Source organism: Symphodus melops (assembly GCF_947650265.1).
Source record: "Symphodus melops genome assembly, chromosome: 11".
Classification (NCBI taxonomy): Eukaryota; Metazoa; Chordata; class Actinopteri; order Labriformes; family Labridae; genus Symphodus; species Symphodus melops.
Window position 1 is genome coordinate 20,183,579 of NC_136701.1, and position 17,505 is coordinate 20,201,083.

At 40.3% G+C, this 17,505-nt stretch overlaps 1 protein-coding gene across 2 annotated transcripts in view; it reads right to left on the reverse strand.

Moving 5' to 3' along the window:
- nrg2a (neuregulin 2a) overlaps nt 1-17,505 on the reverse strand; it is a 77,005-nt gene that overhangs the window by 40,769 nt on the left and 18,731 nt on the right. The window contains exons 1-2 of one of the 2 annotated variants that reach the window (XM_079355425.1): nt 13,143-14,525; nt 594-759 (exon numbers count right to left, since the gene is read on the reverse strand). In XM_079355425.1, coding sequence (XP_079211551.1) covers nt 594-759; nt 13,143-13,230 — 254 coding nt within the window. In that variant the 5' untranslated portion in view covers nt 13,231-14,525. Of the gene's footprint in view, nt 1-593; nt 760-13,142; nt 14,526-17,505 lie in introns of those variants that run through there. The other variant, XM_079355424.1, reaches the window with a different exon arrangement.

The window sequence follows — 17,505 nt, forward strand, 5'->3', positions numbered from 1 at the left end:
ATAACATAAAACTTTACAATACATGTCAATATGTTTGTATTAGTGTACTATTGTTTGTGACTTTAACACATTTAAAGAAAAGAAGGGCGTTCAGGAGAAATGTATGACTCGCACATCTCCCACATTTCCTCAAAATGATTTGTCTGAAGCGCCAGTGATAAAATGACTTGTTCCGTATGTCATAACTCATATTGTACCAGTCTACCACAGATGGCATGACAGGCTTAAATCTTTTTTTTTTTTTCTAATAAAAAAACCTTCCTGGCAGCTTTACGCATCATTTCTAAATAGTGTTCAGTTACGTTGGTTCTGGATGAGTGCACGATTCCAAGGAAAAGGTGGATCCGATTACAAAGCAACATTCCTTCTGAATCCATTTCTTAATTCTTTGCACGAAAGGTGTGACTTTTAGTTTGGGCCGAGAATTCATGTTTTCATTCAATCTATCAACTTCATGACTTAGTTTTGAGAGAAAAGCTGCGTTAGCAGCGTCTGCTAATAATAGCCACCTTGCTCTGACTTCAGAGTGCGTCTCCTTTCATCTCACGCTGTGGGTGTTACAGGTTTACAGGACATGGTTAACTTGTACTCACTGGCTGTTCCTTATTTTGACTTTTCTGCTTTTCTTCAGCTCGTTGCCATCTTTGAACCACGTGTAGGTGGGGAGAGGGTTCCCTGTGGCCTCGCACTTCACTATGAGCTTGCTCCCCTCATCCACTATTATTGGATTCTTCATCGGTTTTAACTTTGGAGCCGCAACTGAAAAAGAGAGGCAGAGAAAAACTCAGTGTTATTAACCCCTTTAGACATAAACTGTAATCATAATTTGATATTTACAGTTTGTTTAGGGTTAGTGGGATATAGTGTTTGGGGAGAAACAGAGAGACAAAAAAGGACGGAAAGACAACAAAGGAGCCAATCATCAACATCTCGCTGGATTGAGCCAACAGCTCTCTCATGTGACCGACAGATAGTCACTAGAGACATCATAAACTCTGCATCTGACTAATAAACAGGCTGAATTTCACTGTGGTTTTCCTGTTATAAAAACACCTAAAGCGATATTTAGGAAACATTTTCCAGCGCAAGAAGAGAATCTGCAACCACAAAATCTCAATTAACAGTTCACAAGAACGACCGCACACATTTTGACAAGAAAAGAAGTAGTTTGTCATCATGCCAATATCACAAAGAGCTCTCAACATTAACAGTACTTCATGAAAAAAGTTTTTAAATTTAACATATTTCAAACGTCACATGTTATCTTCATTCTGTGATGATTGGAGGAAACACTTTCAATTTCTCTTTATACCCATTTCATTAAGATAGTTATTGGAAAAAGTGAAAACAAAAATGAAATAAGAAAAAGGATCTTTACCAAATGCACATGCATGCATGTACAGCATACACACACAAACACACACACGCGCGCACAAACACACAGAGACTTGCCAGCTGACAGCTGCACACATGTTTAGGAGACGACTCATCCAGTGAGTGAGAGAAAAGGGGTGAACAAGGGTCAACCAGGAGATGTCCAAGATGCGCCCCCCCAACAGCCCCCAGTCCCTCTCCGTCTCCCCCTTTGTAACATTTACGATTTCATGCAAACTCTAAACAGAGCAGGGGGATAAATTACAGCTGTTTGCGATGCATCAACTCAGAAGGGTGACCACCAGAATAAAGACAAACAAAGCATGACAAGGAAAGTGAAGTGCACATAATGGCTTCAATTAAATGTGAAAATGGAGGTGCACCAAATTTATCCCCCTGTCGTCCTCTTTTTTTTTTTGTTTTTTTTTTGGGAGAGACTGTCCTACTTCACTGACCCACTAAAGGCGACAAGTCTGTATGGGAAGAAAAAAAAAACAACTTAATGATGCTGCACTTTCTCTTATCTTTGTGGATTGTCCAAGCATGGGATGAGTTTAGCCTTCATTTTTTTTGTTAATACAGTATTTAAAACTTCCCATTTGTAGATGATGTGAAGTGTATTATTGTAAGTGTTTTTTTTTTAAAGTATTGTAAAACAGACTTTTATTTCCTTCAGTCTATGAAATGGCCCTGCCTTTCATTGGGAAAGGCATCAATATGAGACAGGCCTTAGATTATTTTCAAACTAAACTCATGAAAGTCGTAAATGTACGAAATTGGAAGAATGACAAAAAAAAAAAATCAATAACAAATCACTATTTTGAAGTTACTGCGTAGAGGAACTGTACCAACTCGCTTCACGGCCTGTTTGTACACAAGCATCATTCAGTCACTCTTGCACATGTTGGAGATGTTTGAGGTGTTTATGTCTTGCTGCCTTGTCTCTGTTATGATCAGCAAACTGGTTTCACCACTAAAGACATCAGGGTCTCTGATTGAAACCTGCCTTTACTGTGCAGCAACACCAGGCTAGTAAAAAGGAGGGGGCCTTAAATTCAGATGGGCTTTTAAGTTTTATGGTATTTTAAGGACTACAAAACAGCTACCGATATGATCTCTGTCATTGTTTTGAGGGACTCTTTGCATACATTCTGCAGAGGTTACAATCGTTCCCCACTGATCGTACCTCAGTTCACTTTATTTATAACTTACACAATAATTCAAACACAGTTTGCTCTGTCAGCTCTGGTCACTTCTTTATTTTATTTGATATACCTTTTTACAGCTTTGTTATTGTGAGACATGTGTCAGAAATGAGCCCAGACACAATCTATAGTCCTGCATTTTTTTTGATGGAGAGCTGTCAGAGTGAGGGAGCTGCAAAGGGTTGGGGCATCAATGCCTCGCTCAAGGTCACCTTCACAGAGCTCAGGATGTCTCCTATTTATCTAGTAACCAGTTCAGTACTTGGTACTGGGACCTGAAACAGCGACCCTCAGGTTCCCAACCCACAGCCTGAGCTCAGCCACCCTCTCCACCACTTCTCCTTAGAGAAGTCGGAGGGTATAAACCGAGGTTCTCTGAAGTGTAATTAGTAAGTATTTCTCATTTAGTAGTGTTGATGTTGATGAGTGGTAACTTCACCATGTATAGAATATTTGGTCTAATGTAAGATGTTAATGTTGCAATACTATTTGATGAGGAAAGTACTTTGTGAAGTCCTCTGATTTTAATGAAGGTATGCACTGTTTTTAAATTATTAAGATACTTTTACCAGCGTCCAATTGGTGCCCTAATTTGAACCTTTTTTATAGATCGGTCTTGAACTCTCCTTTTGGATCCATTTTGCGGCCCAACGTCTGTGTAGCGTTTCCAAATGAACAAATCCTTGTGCCAACTTTAAACTGTCACTGAAAACTAAAAGGCATGTGTGTAGGGCTCTTTATGTCTTCAAGCTGTGTGGGTATTAAAAATAACTACAGAAATGATAAAACTCTGTAGATGTTTGTGTTTGTTAGTTACATTGAGGCATCTGTTTTGAATCGAGTCTCATGAAAATTTTTTAAACTTCTCACAGAGCGTGTTAGCGCAAATATTTGTTGCTTTTGGGGCACTAAAGATCTGTTTCATACCCTTCACATTAAAAGCACGCAGGATTATTCCAAGACACTGAATCCCAAATCTATTAAAAGAGACTTGTCATTTAGATTTTGTGCTGCAATAACAGACAGTAAAATGTCAGATTTAAAATAGCTCACAAACATGACAGATCAATGGAAAAGTGCAACTATTCTTAGATCAATGGGAGCTATTTGTTACTAAAACGGTTCTGTTTCTGGAGAGACAGTAGGCTTTTATCTGGGAGCAGCTTCCTGTTGGAAAATGTGAGTGATGATATTCATGGCACTGGAAAAGTAAAGACAAAGATTCAAACATGAGGCAGATGTGCCTTTGTACTGTGATGCTTGGTAACCCTAATGAGCTTATTCTCACGATGGGTTTTTTTGTGTGTGTGCGCGGCAAATGCTCAGGCAGTTAGTTCAAGATTTGAACGTCCCAAAAGGGTTTAGGACAATAAAAGCCTCATTTGAGCAGCAAGAAATGAACGTGTTTTTCTTCTGAAAGTCATAACATTATATAAGCTGAACATAAAGTATATATTGGCCTTTACAATCAGCTCTGAGAGTGGGGTGGATCGATAGCCTCCAGCAAAGCCATATACTGAACATGAGACTCCTGATGCTCCAGATGTTCTTCATTAAACAGTTCTATTATTTAGCAAATGTAATGGACTGTATGGGACGTGATGTTAACTAAAGATTAGAACGCAGAGTGTATTATGGTTGACTGATCCCCCTAATTTTCACATTACACTGGCTAATGGAAAATTAACAACATTGTATCTGTTGTACTGTAGAGCTTCACGGCACACTGATTATTCAACTGACATACGCACATGTGTTAGTTTTGATAAGTAGCTTCATCAGATGGTTCCGCAAAATGTTCTGAAGTTCAAATGTCACTTGGGCTCTTTGGATATTGCTGTATCTAATGACTTCTAAAACAAACAAAAAGCTGCATTTCTGCATCTGTGCATAGTTTCCAAACAAACTCAGCTCTGCTACATCAGTCCAGCACACTGCCTGAGGAAAAGGCCTGTCAGTCATAATCACAGAGCAGAAGAAATGGAGTTGCAACATAAAGAAAAATGCCTCATACTGCCTGGACACAGGTTCGTCCTTGCCAAGCAAATTAAACAAACTTTGCCCTGGCCTGGAAAGTTGCAGAAACACATAGCAGCACTTCTCATCAGCTCAGAGAGCCAGATGTGTGAGAAGATCTGCTCCATCTACAGGGTGCAGTTCTAATGAAGACATAGGCCATCAGAGATTACAGCATCTACATACAGATGTTTAACATTATGATGCACAGGGATTAGGCTTTCAAGTCTGTATTAGGTAATTTGTGTCTTTTCACTTCATGATCTGTGTAATGTTAAACTATCTATTTTGTGGCCTCTATTTAAAAAGGCTCAAAGAACAAAACTGTCAACTTAATCAGTGATCCTTGTCCCCGTTTTCCTTTCAACCACAATCCCTTTTTCCAACATGTTTAATAAAGAATCTTAATTAATAGAAATGAAATAACTCTTGGTGACAAATGGTTATCTCCTTTTCTGTTAAAGCAGTGGAAAAAAGTTTCCAGCAGCGATGATAAAGCTTAGCCTCAACAACAGCCTGATTCTCTGTGTTTGAAGCCGAGGGGCAGCTGCAGACATGGACTATAAAAAACAAATTTGAGAATAGAAGCCTAACTGGCGTGTCAACAGCTCATGCCTTGGGTAACAGTTGGAAACCTTGGTCCGGAGAGGTTCAAAAACAAAGTCTGGATGAATTAACAATGCTTTGCTCCTATTATTGAGTTAACATTTTCTGTTTTACTTCCAGGAGCTTAGAAAAGGAATCTGAGGCATGCCTTTGTGTTTCCCCTTCTAGACAAAGTATCACTGATTACTCTGGTGTTATGTCACTTCACTGCACGTTGTCAAAAGACAAATTACATGGTGAGACAGCCAGAGAAATGAGTTCTGCATGTGGGAATGGTCTGCACACTAGTCACTGTAACACAACATCTGTTCAAAGGGATCATTTCAACAGCCTCCCACTTTCACCCAACAGTTATCTGCTGCATTGTTTATATAGGCGGCCAAATGCACAGGCTTCCTCCCACTTAACTCTTTCAAAAAGTATATATCTATGGTTTAACGTTTTTTTTTAATGAAGAAGTCCAACAATTTTAATACTCTGTTGATGGAGCCAACTTTTGACCAACATCCAGTTTTGATCTTTAAGATGTTCCATCAATAGGGAATGACTGCTGCAAAGTATTTAAGCACTACTCAAGGTTTCTGCACAGACTACATAGCCAGCAGAAAAATATGTAGTAAACAAAGAAAACACGATCGACAAAATTGATTTTCCTCACATAAAAGTTCAAAGGAGGTGAAATCTAAACAGCCAGTTTCTCCAAAAGGAGCTGTATGGTAAACCCCTGAGAACGCTGAGGAAACCATCTTTAAGACAAACAGAAGAGAAACCTAATGGACTTCAGCTAAACTGGCCTCCATCGACATCTTTATACCCTGAACTTACAGCCATTAACAGTTTTCCTGTCCACACTGTGTATACAGTACAGTAACTGTTGCACAACAATGTCCATGTTTGTTTCGTTGGATGAAAAATTCTAAATTAAATATTGGACAAAGGACATTAGAGACGATCGATGAAAAAGATATTTCAATTCAGACTGATCAACTGGTCTAAAGGTTGGAAAAGACTGTCAACATTTGTTTAATTTCAACAGTTCATCACACTATTCAATAATGAGATGGAATATTAGCTATTTTAATCGAGAGCGGCTAACGTAACGGGCGCTACCACTACCAGCGTTTATATGCCAGTTCAACCTGACATAAAACACAACATACCATCTACGCATTGTGCTGCTTTACATCAGGACAGTAGAGCCTGGAGAGACAGCCAGGTAACTACAGCCCCTGTTAGTGGTGGGCGCCTGCGTTACAGCGCATTCTGGACCAACATTTATTATTATTTTCCGAATTAGTTTCACAAATTATAATATTTGCTGCTGACAAGTAAGGGTGCCCAATCGTTTAATCGGCTAAACACTTCGCTGGATTAGATTCAGGGGTTGTTTAATATTAGATGCATTAAAATGTTCAAAAATGTTGAACCTCTCGTGCTTCGAACACCTTTGTAGGTACATAAGGTGACAGCAAAAAATAGCACGTAGTAAATTACAATTGAGTATCCACCCTCTGTTAGATACACACCCAGTCGTCTCTGTGAATTAGCTAATAAGGAAAGATAAAACAAGGTGTAGAAGTATCTTATCACACATGCAGATTTATGCTCAAACCATCAGTATGAAGCAGAAACAGTTATCTCTCCAACAGCTGATTCCAAGCTGACAAATCTAGATATTTAGACCAAACATTTCAGCTTCTTATACAGACACACAAGATGCACTTGAGCATCTGCATGAAATGGATCAGGCTGTCAGCCAACTCTAATGTTTTACCCTTCTTAGCAATATTGATAGCATAAAGCACTGATCGTACTACAGCAGAGAGGCAACAAGGGCCCGCCAGGGAAGCCTTTGTTGGGCAGTGGATGGTGTGAAAGGATGCTGAACTCCCATTCAAACGTCAGTCGAAGCTGATGTATTATTTAAAAAACACCTTGCTTCAATTCAACTTATTCAGCTTCAATCACTCACACATAATAAATAACTTTATAGCAATATTATTTGGTAGGGCTTTGAGAATCTTAATAAAGCTGTGTGTAGTCACATAGTTTCAGGAGGATTTTTCAATTTCACTCCAATTGTTCTTATTATCTGAACAACCTCCACTCCAGTTGGTGTCACTGTTCCACTTGTTGGCTAAAAAAGAAGTTTCAGATGCAAGCATGGCAGGCGACATAAAGGACTGCTCCTTCACATTTTTAAAGGCAACATGTGGCACACCACAGAGAGTTAAGATTTAGAAAAGACTGCTGTTTGCAGCTTCGCCAAATCAAAATACACCATGATCACAAAATAACAGCAACCTCATCTGAGATCTGTAGTGGGGCTTTTATTTGGAAAGATCTCACTTTTAGGGTGGTGAAACCACATGTCAACTTCAGGACTGTTGTCTACACCTTGAGCCCCACAAAGCGATCTAGACTTGTGGCCACATGACAAATAGCAGAGTGCCCAGAATTAACAAAGATGCCAAGAAACAGGCGTTAAAATTTTGCTTTGGCCCAACAGAAAATGTGACCCAGAAGTGCAAGGGATGGACATAAGGAGCCACTGAATTTTATCAAACAATTACATCACAATATTTCCGGTTAGTGAGAAGTAATTGACGTTTCACAAAAGAGCCGTGCTTGTTGGCGTTTTCATTTTAGTTCTTCAGTGAAACAACAGGAGCATTTCATGTTTGGTTTTAATGTCACGGCAGCAACATTCAAGCGTAGTGAAATGAATGTGTAAGCTACGTTCACATGTTATTATCAAGCAACTAACACCATGTTGTACTGTTTCCTAATTTCAATAATCCGTGACTGACTTTTGTGTTTTGAGTTTTCAATCTGTGCTTCAAAAAAAAAAGCTGAATGGAAAACAGCATGAGAAAGAGTTCTTTCAGCTCCTGCTACATGAAGAACACATGACAATTTAATCCTAAAAGTTACACAAGTTATATGAACCAGTTGCACAAACTTATTAACAGCTAAGCTCTCAGTATTTATAATTTAACCATCAGTGAAATGACAGCCAGTAATATGAAATGGATTGTTTACAATGAGTCCACAGAAAAACATAGCACACAGATGGGAGCAGCCTGTAGCTGTTTTTGTACGTTACCAGGGTTTGGTCCTGACTCTGACGCTCACTGACTTCATTCAGTTATTTATCGACTGATGATGTCATCATGTGGCGGGCATTTATAAAGAAGTTGCTAGGTAATAAAAACAGTCTTTGTACATGCAATTGTTGTAAAGCAATCAAATAGTTATTGAATATTAAAGCTATTAAATGTTCACAATAGTGCTTTAACATACTGTTATTTTTTTTTTTTTAGTTCCTGGATAAGGTGACTGCACTCACTACACGTCTTGGACAAAGCATAAAGTAAACTACTAATAATAATAAAATAATAGGGCCTTCACTAATTGGTGGAGTTTTGATTATGGACAGAATAATTCGCGAAGGAGAAGCCAGAGGGTCAAAGAGAAAAACTGTTTTGTGATAAGTAAATTTACATGAAACTGAGAAGGGCATCTGGAAATAAATAAAAAAACAAAAAATGCTGTTACTTAAGTGTGCGACATAGACTCACAACATCACACGAAAACTATTTGGCTAACCTTCAGTCTCAAGTTTCATTAATTTAGTTGTCAGGGACCACTTCATTCATCATAATTTGTCTGGAGACATTTACTTTGAGAACCACCGTTTAAAACACTTATGTTTGATAACCTTTAGCGGTTTTGGATACTCTCGTTTTTAGACTGTCACAGACAGTTTCTCTATGTATAAGGTAGGGGCATTTTAATGCTTGAAATTTAGTGTTCCTGCTCCCAGTTGTTGTTTCGATCAGAACATAAAAACACAATTTTGTAAGAGCACTAATATGAAGCAAGATCACACCTGACTTGAAAGCTGAGGTTGTGTGAGGCTCCGCCACCTCCTCCTCCTCCTGTGACTACTGGTCTCTATTTTGCGCTGAATAACTTAAGCAGCTCTATTTCAATTATAAAGGTGTGGTAGGTGTTAGTGCATGATACAAAGCATCTGGCACAAAATGAAGGAGAACAGTTTTTACTTCGGAAGCTTATGATTACCAAAATCACTACGCACGCAAATCCAGGCACACAGAGAGAACTTGTTGTGTTTTGTCTTGACGCATGATGAGATGGGTGGTATAAGCTTGTGAAAGATAATGTCATCACCAGCAAAAACATATTTATGTAGGTCAATATGACTGTACAGGGATTTGTAACTTTAGGAAATCAGAGACACATAGATTCATGTTGCTTTGCTTTGTTGACAGATTTGATGGAATGCCTGCAGCATTTGCACTCCTTGTTTCACTAACGAGAAAGGCAACTAACTTGCACAGATGTTCCTTCCCTCTGGTGTCTTTTTTTTTTTTTTCAACAAAGACCAGCATTTTAACATAAATGTCCACGTCAGGGTCTGCAGTTTGATTGTTTTTTCTCCCCACGCCTGACTCGATTCATAAGAAAAGTCGTTCTTACATCTCGTCAACCTACAGTCACAATACATGTGACTGAAATAAGAGATCTGAAAGGGAAAATCATGTTAACACTGTAGCAGCAGAATTCCCTGAATCAACACTTCATCATATAACCAGTGAAAGGCCAATATAGCTGAGAAATACCTGCTGCGAGGTTATCACCTTAAATAAAAGAGCAATACAAAGTTCCCAGGGAACATGAGGTACATAAGACAATACTGTCTTGTTCCTGTGATGGGGTGACGGTCCAGTGACTGACAGTCTAACAACCTCAACAGAACGCTCATGGGCTAGATTACATACAATTATGGTTTGTCACACTTCATCTACACTAACACCTGTTTACACACATGTATGCACACAGTTATTGTCCACAATGAAGGGTATTGTTGAGAATTTTTTTTCACTTTGAAATAAAAAGTGGAAAATCTGAAATAGAAAAAAAAAAAGGAATCGTTGTAATGCTCTGTGCAGTTCACTAATATTCTTGCCAGCTAACAGGTAGAACAGTGAAAAGTAAACCTGTGCAACTTGCTGCATTAACAATAATGAACTTCCTATCTTCTAGTCTTACTAACAGGAGGTAAATTGTATATATATGCTTGACATCTCCAGACATTTTCAGACTGATTTCCTCTTTCCTTCAGCATATTGTGATTTTTTAAATCCCCACCCATTATGTAAAACCTGAGCAATGAAGACCTCAGAAATAGAAAAACAAACCATAAAAGAAAAGTTTCAACAAAAGTTGGAACGTGTAACAGCAGGCCTGCTTGGTTCCTTTAGTGGTGTACTGGGATTTACCATTACAGTGCCACGGCTAACGTCACCATGAACGTGTTCCATGAAACAAGTTAAATCTGCACACTATACTGAAGGTATGCTAGGCTTCGGACCACTTTGGAAGATTGTTATTTCTTGAAGGAAATCCCAAAACCCAAAGCACATCTCCCATCATAGCATAGTTATGATGGCTAGCATGACACTTGAGAGACAGTACGCAACACAAGCTACCATATAAGAGGCACTACTAGGGTTAGCTAACTAGAATTAGGACATGGGTCTCACAACCCACTCGCACTAATTTTACTCTAGAGGCACAACCAAGTGACAACCTCCAGTATTGGGAAATGAAACCAACTAGGAAGTACAAAAAATGCCAGCTCCCTGAGTGTCCACGAGAGACAAGCTCCAAAAGCCAAAGAGTCCCGATAAGTCCTCATATTAACAAGTCGAATTTTACAACAGACATAAAACATTTTTACAGCCTTGACCAAAAAATCCCTTAATTTTATCGTTACAAGAAAATGTATATATTAGTTCAGACTGTATGGGAAATAATTCTTTTATAACACATCCGTTCTCATGAAGGTCAGGCTAAATTTGGCTACATTTGCATAATTAGGGGGTCAGTCGAGTTGACTCATTGACAGGCATTGTAGCTTTTTGCGAATGGGCGCTAGGGCCATCTCAACTTAACTCCTCTTCACCTGTTGCTAGATTGATCAAAAGTTAGGGATACATATTATCGATAATATGGCAACCAAAATGCCTCTTCAGAAATCAATGTGTCACTGAGACAATGTCCATGTTTTATGGGCAGAACAAGCACACTCTTAGTCTTCACCCTTTTTCTCTGACTGTAAAACTTTCTACTCATAATTCATTTAATTCAGGTAGAAAGATCACACAAGACCACATTTCAAGTTGTACTGACATGTTTTATTTGACTCTTACTGTACTGCCCATTGACTCATAATTCTTTTGAACCTGGTTTTCTCAACAAAATGATGTCAGCCACTGATAATTACAAGTTGGTTAAAGTTTTTATTGGGCTTGATCAAAGCCTGGTAGCCAGAAGAGAATACATTTCTAAAAGTGTTGTTCAGTACCTCTCTTTTATTTTATTTGGCACCTTCTTTCCAGTCAAACCCCTAAATGTCCTTTGTTTCCACTTCAATTGTAAATACCATCATACCATGGGTTAGCACATAGCCGATCACATTTTTTTATTTTAAAGATCAGCGTTATAGGCAGTCGGTCTATTTCAACGACAGCTGACGTGCGTCTAAAATTAATCAACACACAACAAATCAACACACTTAAAAAAGACTATGGAAATGTTGTCATTTTGTATAAATAAAACTCTGTAGTCTGTGGAGAGTGTCTGTGCTTTCTGCTAAAAAAATCATGTAAAAAAAAAAAAAAAAGGAATTAATCCCATCTATATTGGTCTCCATCCCTCTATCTTACATATCAATCGATCACCGTCGAACTAGATACGAGGGCCATTGCTTAACTTTATAGGACACTTTTCATTGGTAATAAAACAAGAAAATTACCCCCATTTCAAAAGAAGAGAAAACCTCTTCGGGCTCTTGTATAGAGTAGAATAGATGTTTATTGTCATTGCTGTCAGGAACTGGGACAGTTTAGCAGCCCTTAGTTACAATCATCTATGACCTATAAAAACTTCCAGAAATAAATAAATCTCTGAAACTCAAAGCGCCGTCTGGACGTTTATCCGTTGAAAGCTGACAACAGTGACATCAGCAGGTACAAAATGGCCACCAGCATCAAGAGATGCTTTCTAAGATACAGTATCTAATCAAACCGAGAATGACACATACTAGCTGAAGCAATCATGGTATTGTCCTTAAAGCATCACTAAAACGGGGGCTGGGTTTCCCTATGACCTGAGGTCAAACTACAGTGACATGCTTCAGCTTGTAGGATCCACCACTGAGCAAGCACATTGCTGCATTTGTGACTCTGGAAATACAGACACCTCAAATACTATTACAATGTCAGAAGAGCTCCAAGACAAAAGTAAAGACAGACTTTATGTTGGATGACTCACCACAGACTCAGAATTAAGACACAAGTGTTGAGTTATTAGCGCTGTTGAAAAGAGCCGAACGAAACACTGTCAATGACCACATCGACCTCACTTTTGTGATAACTCGACCATTTTCAAACCTGGAATATGTAGCACAGCATTTATGAAAACGTGTCCAGGATAGGATTTAACCCAAACCCTAAAAACACAGTAATTGTCATTCAGAGGTTTACATAGACCTTATGGTACAACCGTTCTTTGGCTTTGTGAAGTTCAGAGTGTGTACAACTAACACCAAAGTTTAGCTGGATTTAGTATCCACTTTGTTTCATCTAACACTCCTATAACTACAAAGTGCTGCCAAACCAGATGTGCCTCTACATGCTGTCCACATAAGGAGACCAATCCATGTGACAAGCGAGCAGCAAGCTTTGACAAGCCAAGGGGATACTTAGTTTACTCCACACTTCCGTGATATAGTAACAGAAACTCAAATCTCACTTTCACTCAAAGACTCTCTGTCTCTTTCTGTGATAAACACACACACACACGTTTATACACAACATGCCCGAGAAAAAAAAACCTTAGATTTTCTTTTACCTGTAGTGGGATCGCCCTCCTTCTCCTTATGTCCTTTTTTACCCCCCTTCTTTCTCCCCTTCCTATCTTTCTTCTTGGTTTCCGGCATGCTGTCAGGAGAATATAATCCTCACGCAAGAAAAAAAAAAGCACACACAGGTAGTCCTTCTGGGAACGTGTGGCAAGTGGGCACCACCAGACTCTGAGCCTGTTAGAGCGCCTCTCCTCCTATATAGACTCACACCAATCAAGTACAGCAAGGAACCACCTACTCACAGCAGGGCAGAGAGAGGGAGAGAGAGGAAGGGAGAGGGAGGGAGGGAGGGAGGGAGCAGGGTGAAAAATAGGGAGAGAAAGGTAGAGAGAGGCACTGCTCACGGAGCTAAGAGGGGAAAAGTGAGAGAATACAGAAAAGGGGGAGGGAAGAAAGAGGGAGGGTGTAGGGAAGGCATTTCCCATTGCTTTAAGCTAATCAACTGTTCCCTCACTTGATCTATCAGATAAGCAGTGGCTCTTCCAGGCCCTGCAGTCACCACTGAGGGTGGAGAAAACTTGAGTCCACCCAAAAGGTTTAAGTTGGCCCACTCAAGCTCCATGGCTCAGCTTTGTAGCCAAAACTCTGTTTCTACTACCTCGGGAGCATCTTCTCCTTCGTAATGGCCCGTGCAAAAGTGGAGAGAGACCACTTAAATTGTCCCCCTCTGCATTGCTCACCCCACCCAGATAATTCTGAGACCTGCCCTTGCCAGGTTGGGTCCCCAAACGCTTCACATCTGGATCCAATTTTAGTGAGCACAAGATTTGTGGGGATGAATGTGCTAGAGCGCGATGTGTGAGGTGCAGAATGTCAGATCGCAATCTGTGACAGACTGCTTCTAGAAGAATTACACAAAATCATTGCTTGCTGACTTCCCTAGCTGCTCCCCTTCCTCACCTCTCCTGTCTGTCAGTCAGCTCAGCCCTACCAACGAGTTTCAGCAAGTCTGTGGTTGTATCTGTCTTTTTTCACAGGCTGGTTAGCCAGGTGTCATCAATGTCCACGTAGCAATACGGATTTACAGCCATTATCTCTTAAAACCGCAGCTTTGTGAACGTGGTACCCAACCCTGGCCTTCTGCAAATAAGGATGAGGTTTTTCTTTTTTCATTAAGGTGAGTTGGCGTTTAGCATTTGCTTACCTTACTTATTCTCCAGGTTTTCAGGATAAGGTGGTGGAAAATAAAGCAACAAGAGGCTCTGGGACAGAGGGCAGGTCCAGGGTGAAGACCAGAAGTGGCACAATGAGACGCTCAGAAAGGTGTCAGGACAGAAATTCCAAGTACAAAACTTCCTTAAAGTCGCAATACAAACTTGACTTTAATACAGGAGATGAGTTTTTAGTCAGGTTTTTTTTTTTGGGATTTTTTTTTTTTTTAAAGCAAACACGAATTCAACAAAAAACAACATAGCGGCTAATCTGTTTATCTTTGCGTAACGTTGCCCAAACTGTGACTCCATGATCGCAGAATTATCTTAAGCTGTTATATCAAAGTTTGGTTTTCTAATTTCATGCTGCCTGAACTCCACTGTCCTGTTAAGTGGCACAACATAAAAAAATAAAATAAATAATCATTGACACAACACAGGGCTGACTCTCAATGAAACTGTTGTGTTTTAAAAGTCTGTAGATGAGTCATGTGTGGGGCCCTCCCGGGGTTTGTCTCAGTCCAGCCCTTGGAGGATTTTTGACGATTCTTTGGGAGGAGGCGGCAGCAGCAGCAGAGACTGAAGAGGAAAGGGGGCAGCAGAAGGGTCATGTCTTAACAGGTCAGAGCACTCAATAGCATAAGCCTCATCTGTGGGCAAGGGGGTCAAACTGAGGCCAAGGTTTGACACGCCAATCATGTCTAACGTAGTGCTTTTCCTACTGCTCTCTCCCCTCTCCTCCCTGCGGTTGTTCTCGATGATCTAATCTGTCAGCGGAGGTAACTGAAGACTGGCAGAGGCTACGCTGTGTCAGAGAGCTGCCCCTATCTCCCCGCAACCTCAACACTCACTTCCTCCTCTACTAGTCAACAAGATGGGACTCGTTCTCAGGCCTTGCGTGTCTGTGGGTGGGCATGCGGTTTATGTATGTGTCAGAAAAGTGAGGATTTGTGACGTCAAGACAAAAGAAAAATGACTTTCGGGGTGACGTCCTGTAGATTAGTAGCAGGCTTTAGATGTGTGTTTCCCTTTCAAACCATTTCTCAACCCCTGCCCTTAAGAGGGTCTGACAGTGGTCTTCAAACGTGGCCTGAATAAGTGAGATGAAACATTGGCTGATATAACAAACAGAAATTGTACCGTGTCCTTTTAAGCTGAAACTTTTTTTTTTTGCAAACTTGCTGAGTTGCACCTGAACTGAGCTGCGCAGTATGGATGCGAAAATGTTTTATGACTTTTACGACCACTACGTGCCACGAGTGTGTCCCCCGAGGCAGAGTTACATAAAACATGGCTATGCAAGAAGTGCACAAAGACACATGTGAAAAGAGGAAATCACAGTGGAAGAAAATTAGGTTATATGTTGTTTTTTTTTTTGTTTTTTTTTGTCAGTAAGTTTGTGTGATGAGCTTTAAACAAGTTTTTATGAGCTTGGGAAGTATAACAAGATTTTGAAATGAACTCAATTTTTCACACCCAGACACAAATATGGTCATGGACATGAGCTAAAATCTCTTTCTCTCTTTTTTTTTGTCCCAGACATCTCGAAAGCATCTGCAGTTTTTCAACAGCCGTGGGCCGTCCTTGGATCGGGGTCTGGAGGTGGAGGGGGCACATTTGGGCCTGTGTGGGAGGAGCAGGGCTTAAAGAACACATCCAAAAAACAAAACAAAAAAGCCAACCCCTAAAAGTTCTGACATGGATCCTTTGTATGGCCCTGCTCATAAATGCTTCACAGGCCCCATCTCTGCCTGCCTCCTAATCCCTCTTCACTGCCGCCAGAAAAGCGGAGACAGCTCTCCTGTATGATGGAGCTGAGCAGCAGCATACCTGCACATCATCACTGTGATACCGCTCAACAGCTCTCCTGCCCTTTCACAGACACCAGAGTTTATCTTTTTGGACATAATGGCTTTAAGCAGCCGTTAGGTGATGTTGTTTACGTCTCTGCTTTTTTTTTTTTCTGCCAACAAAGTGCATAAACAGGGGCCAATTGGGGGGGGGGGGGGCTCAAAGTAGTGTGTAGTGCATGCTTTTAACACACTCTTGACTCTCAGAGGTGAGTTGAGGGCAGCGGTGGGGAGGACACAATCTCTGAGAGAAACCGTGACAAAGAAGAATAAATAGAGAGTAGAGACAAAGAAAGAGGGAACGGCAAGAAATCTTTGAAATACGAACTAATACGATGATACTTAACTGTGAAACTATGTAATACCACACAACACCAGATTGTACGATGTGGTACTTCAGGGTATTACGCCTGATGTACCATGCGATACAAAACAAAACAATAAATGGTAAAACACAAAACCTTAGCATATGACAGGCTACAGTACCATATATGATACCATAGTGTCATATAAGACTGCTTGATATGAGTGGCGTTGTGCCTGCTTTTGACAAGTTGTTGACTCTTATAGACAAGGACAGCAGTGAGGGGGACACGACCTCAGAGAGACAGTGAGTGAGGGTGAACGGAAAAGAGACACAATGAGAGAGGAGTGAACAGTATGATACGATACTGTGTGATATGAAGCAATCAGTACATCAGAAAATGAATACTGTACAAGACATATGAATCATTGTGATACACTCTAAAAGAGGACGACATGTTATGCTGTGATAAGACACATTAAGCTCATAGTACTATAGCATACCCTGTGATACTATATAGTACTATATGATGTTTTATGGACCCTTACACTTGCAGGAACAGGAGGCAAAAACTCAAAGTAAAAAACACCATCGCTAAGCTGAACAAAAAAAAACAAAAAAACAACAGAAAGTACAAATAGTGTCCTTCTTCATGGAATAAAATTAAGCAGCCCCACCTGCTGATATTCACCTTTCAACAAGGCATCTGCTCCCTCAGCTGACCATGCACCAAGGTGTTGGAGCAACACAGGCAGGCTGCCCGCGCACTCAAATACAAACCTGCTCCTATCTGTTGGAGGTACAGACCAAGGAGACTGCGTAAAACACACATTTGTTCATTTTAATTTAACCTGCTTGACGCTGCTGCCCAGTTGGTGTTTTTTATGGATGTACTGTAAGTGTGTGTGTGAGGGGCTCTGTGTATGGATTACACGGGGAGAATAAGGAAATAACAAGACATGAAAAGACTTCACTGGCATGTCAGGGCTGAAGCTCCCTTCAAGAGAGACACGACACAGATTAGTGTCTGTGACATCTGGAGGCC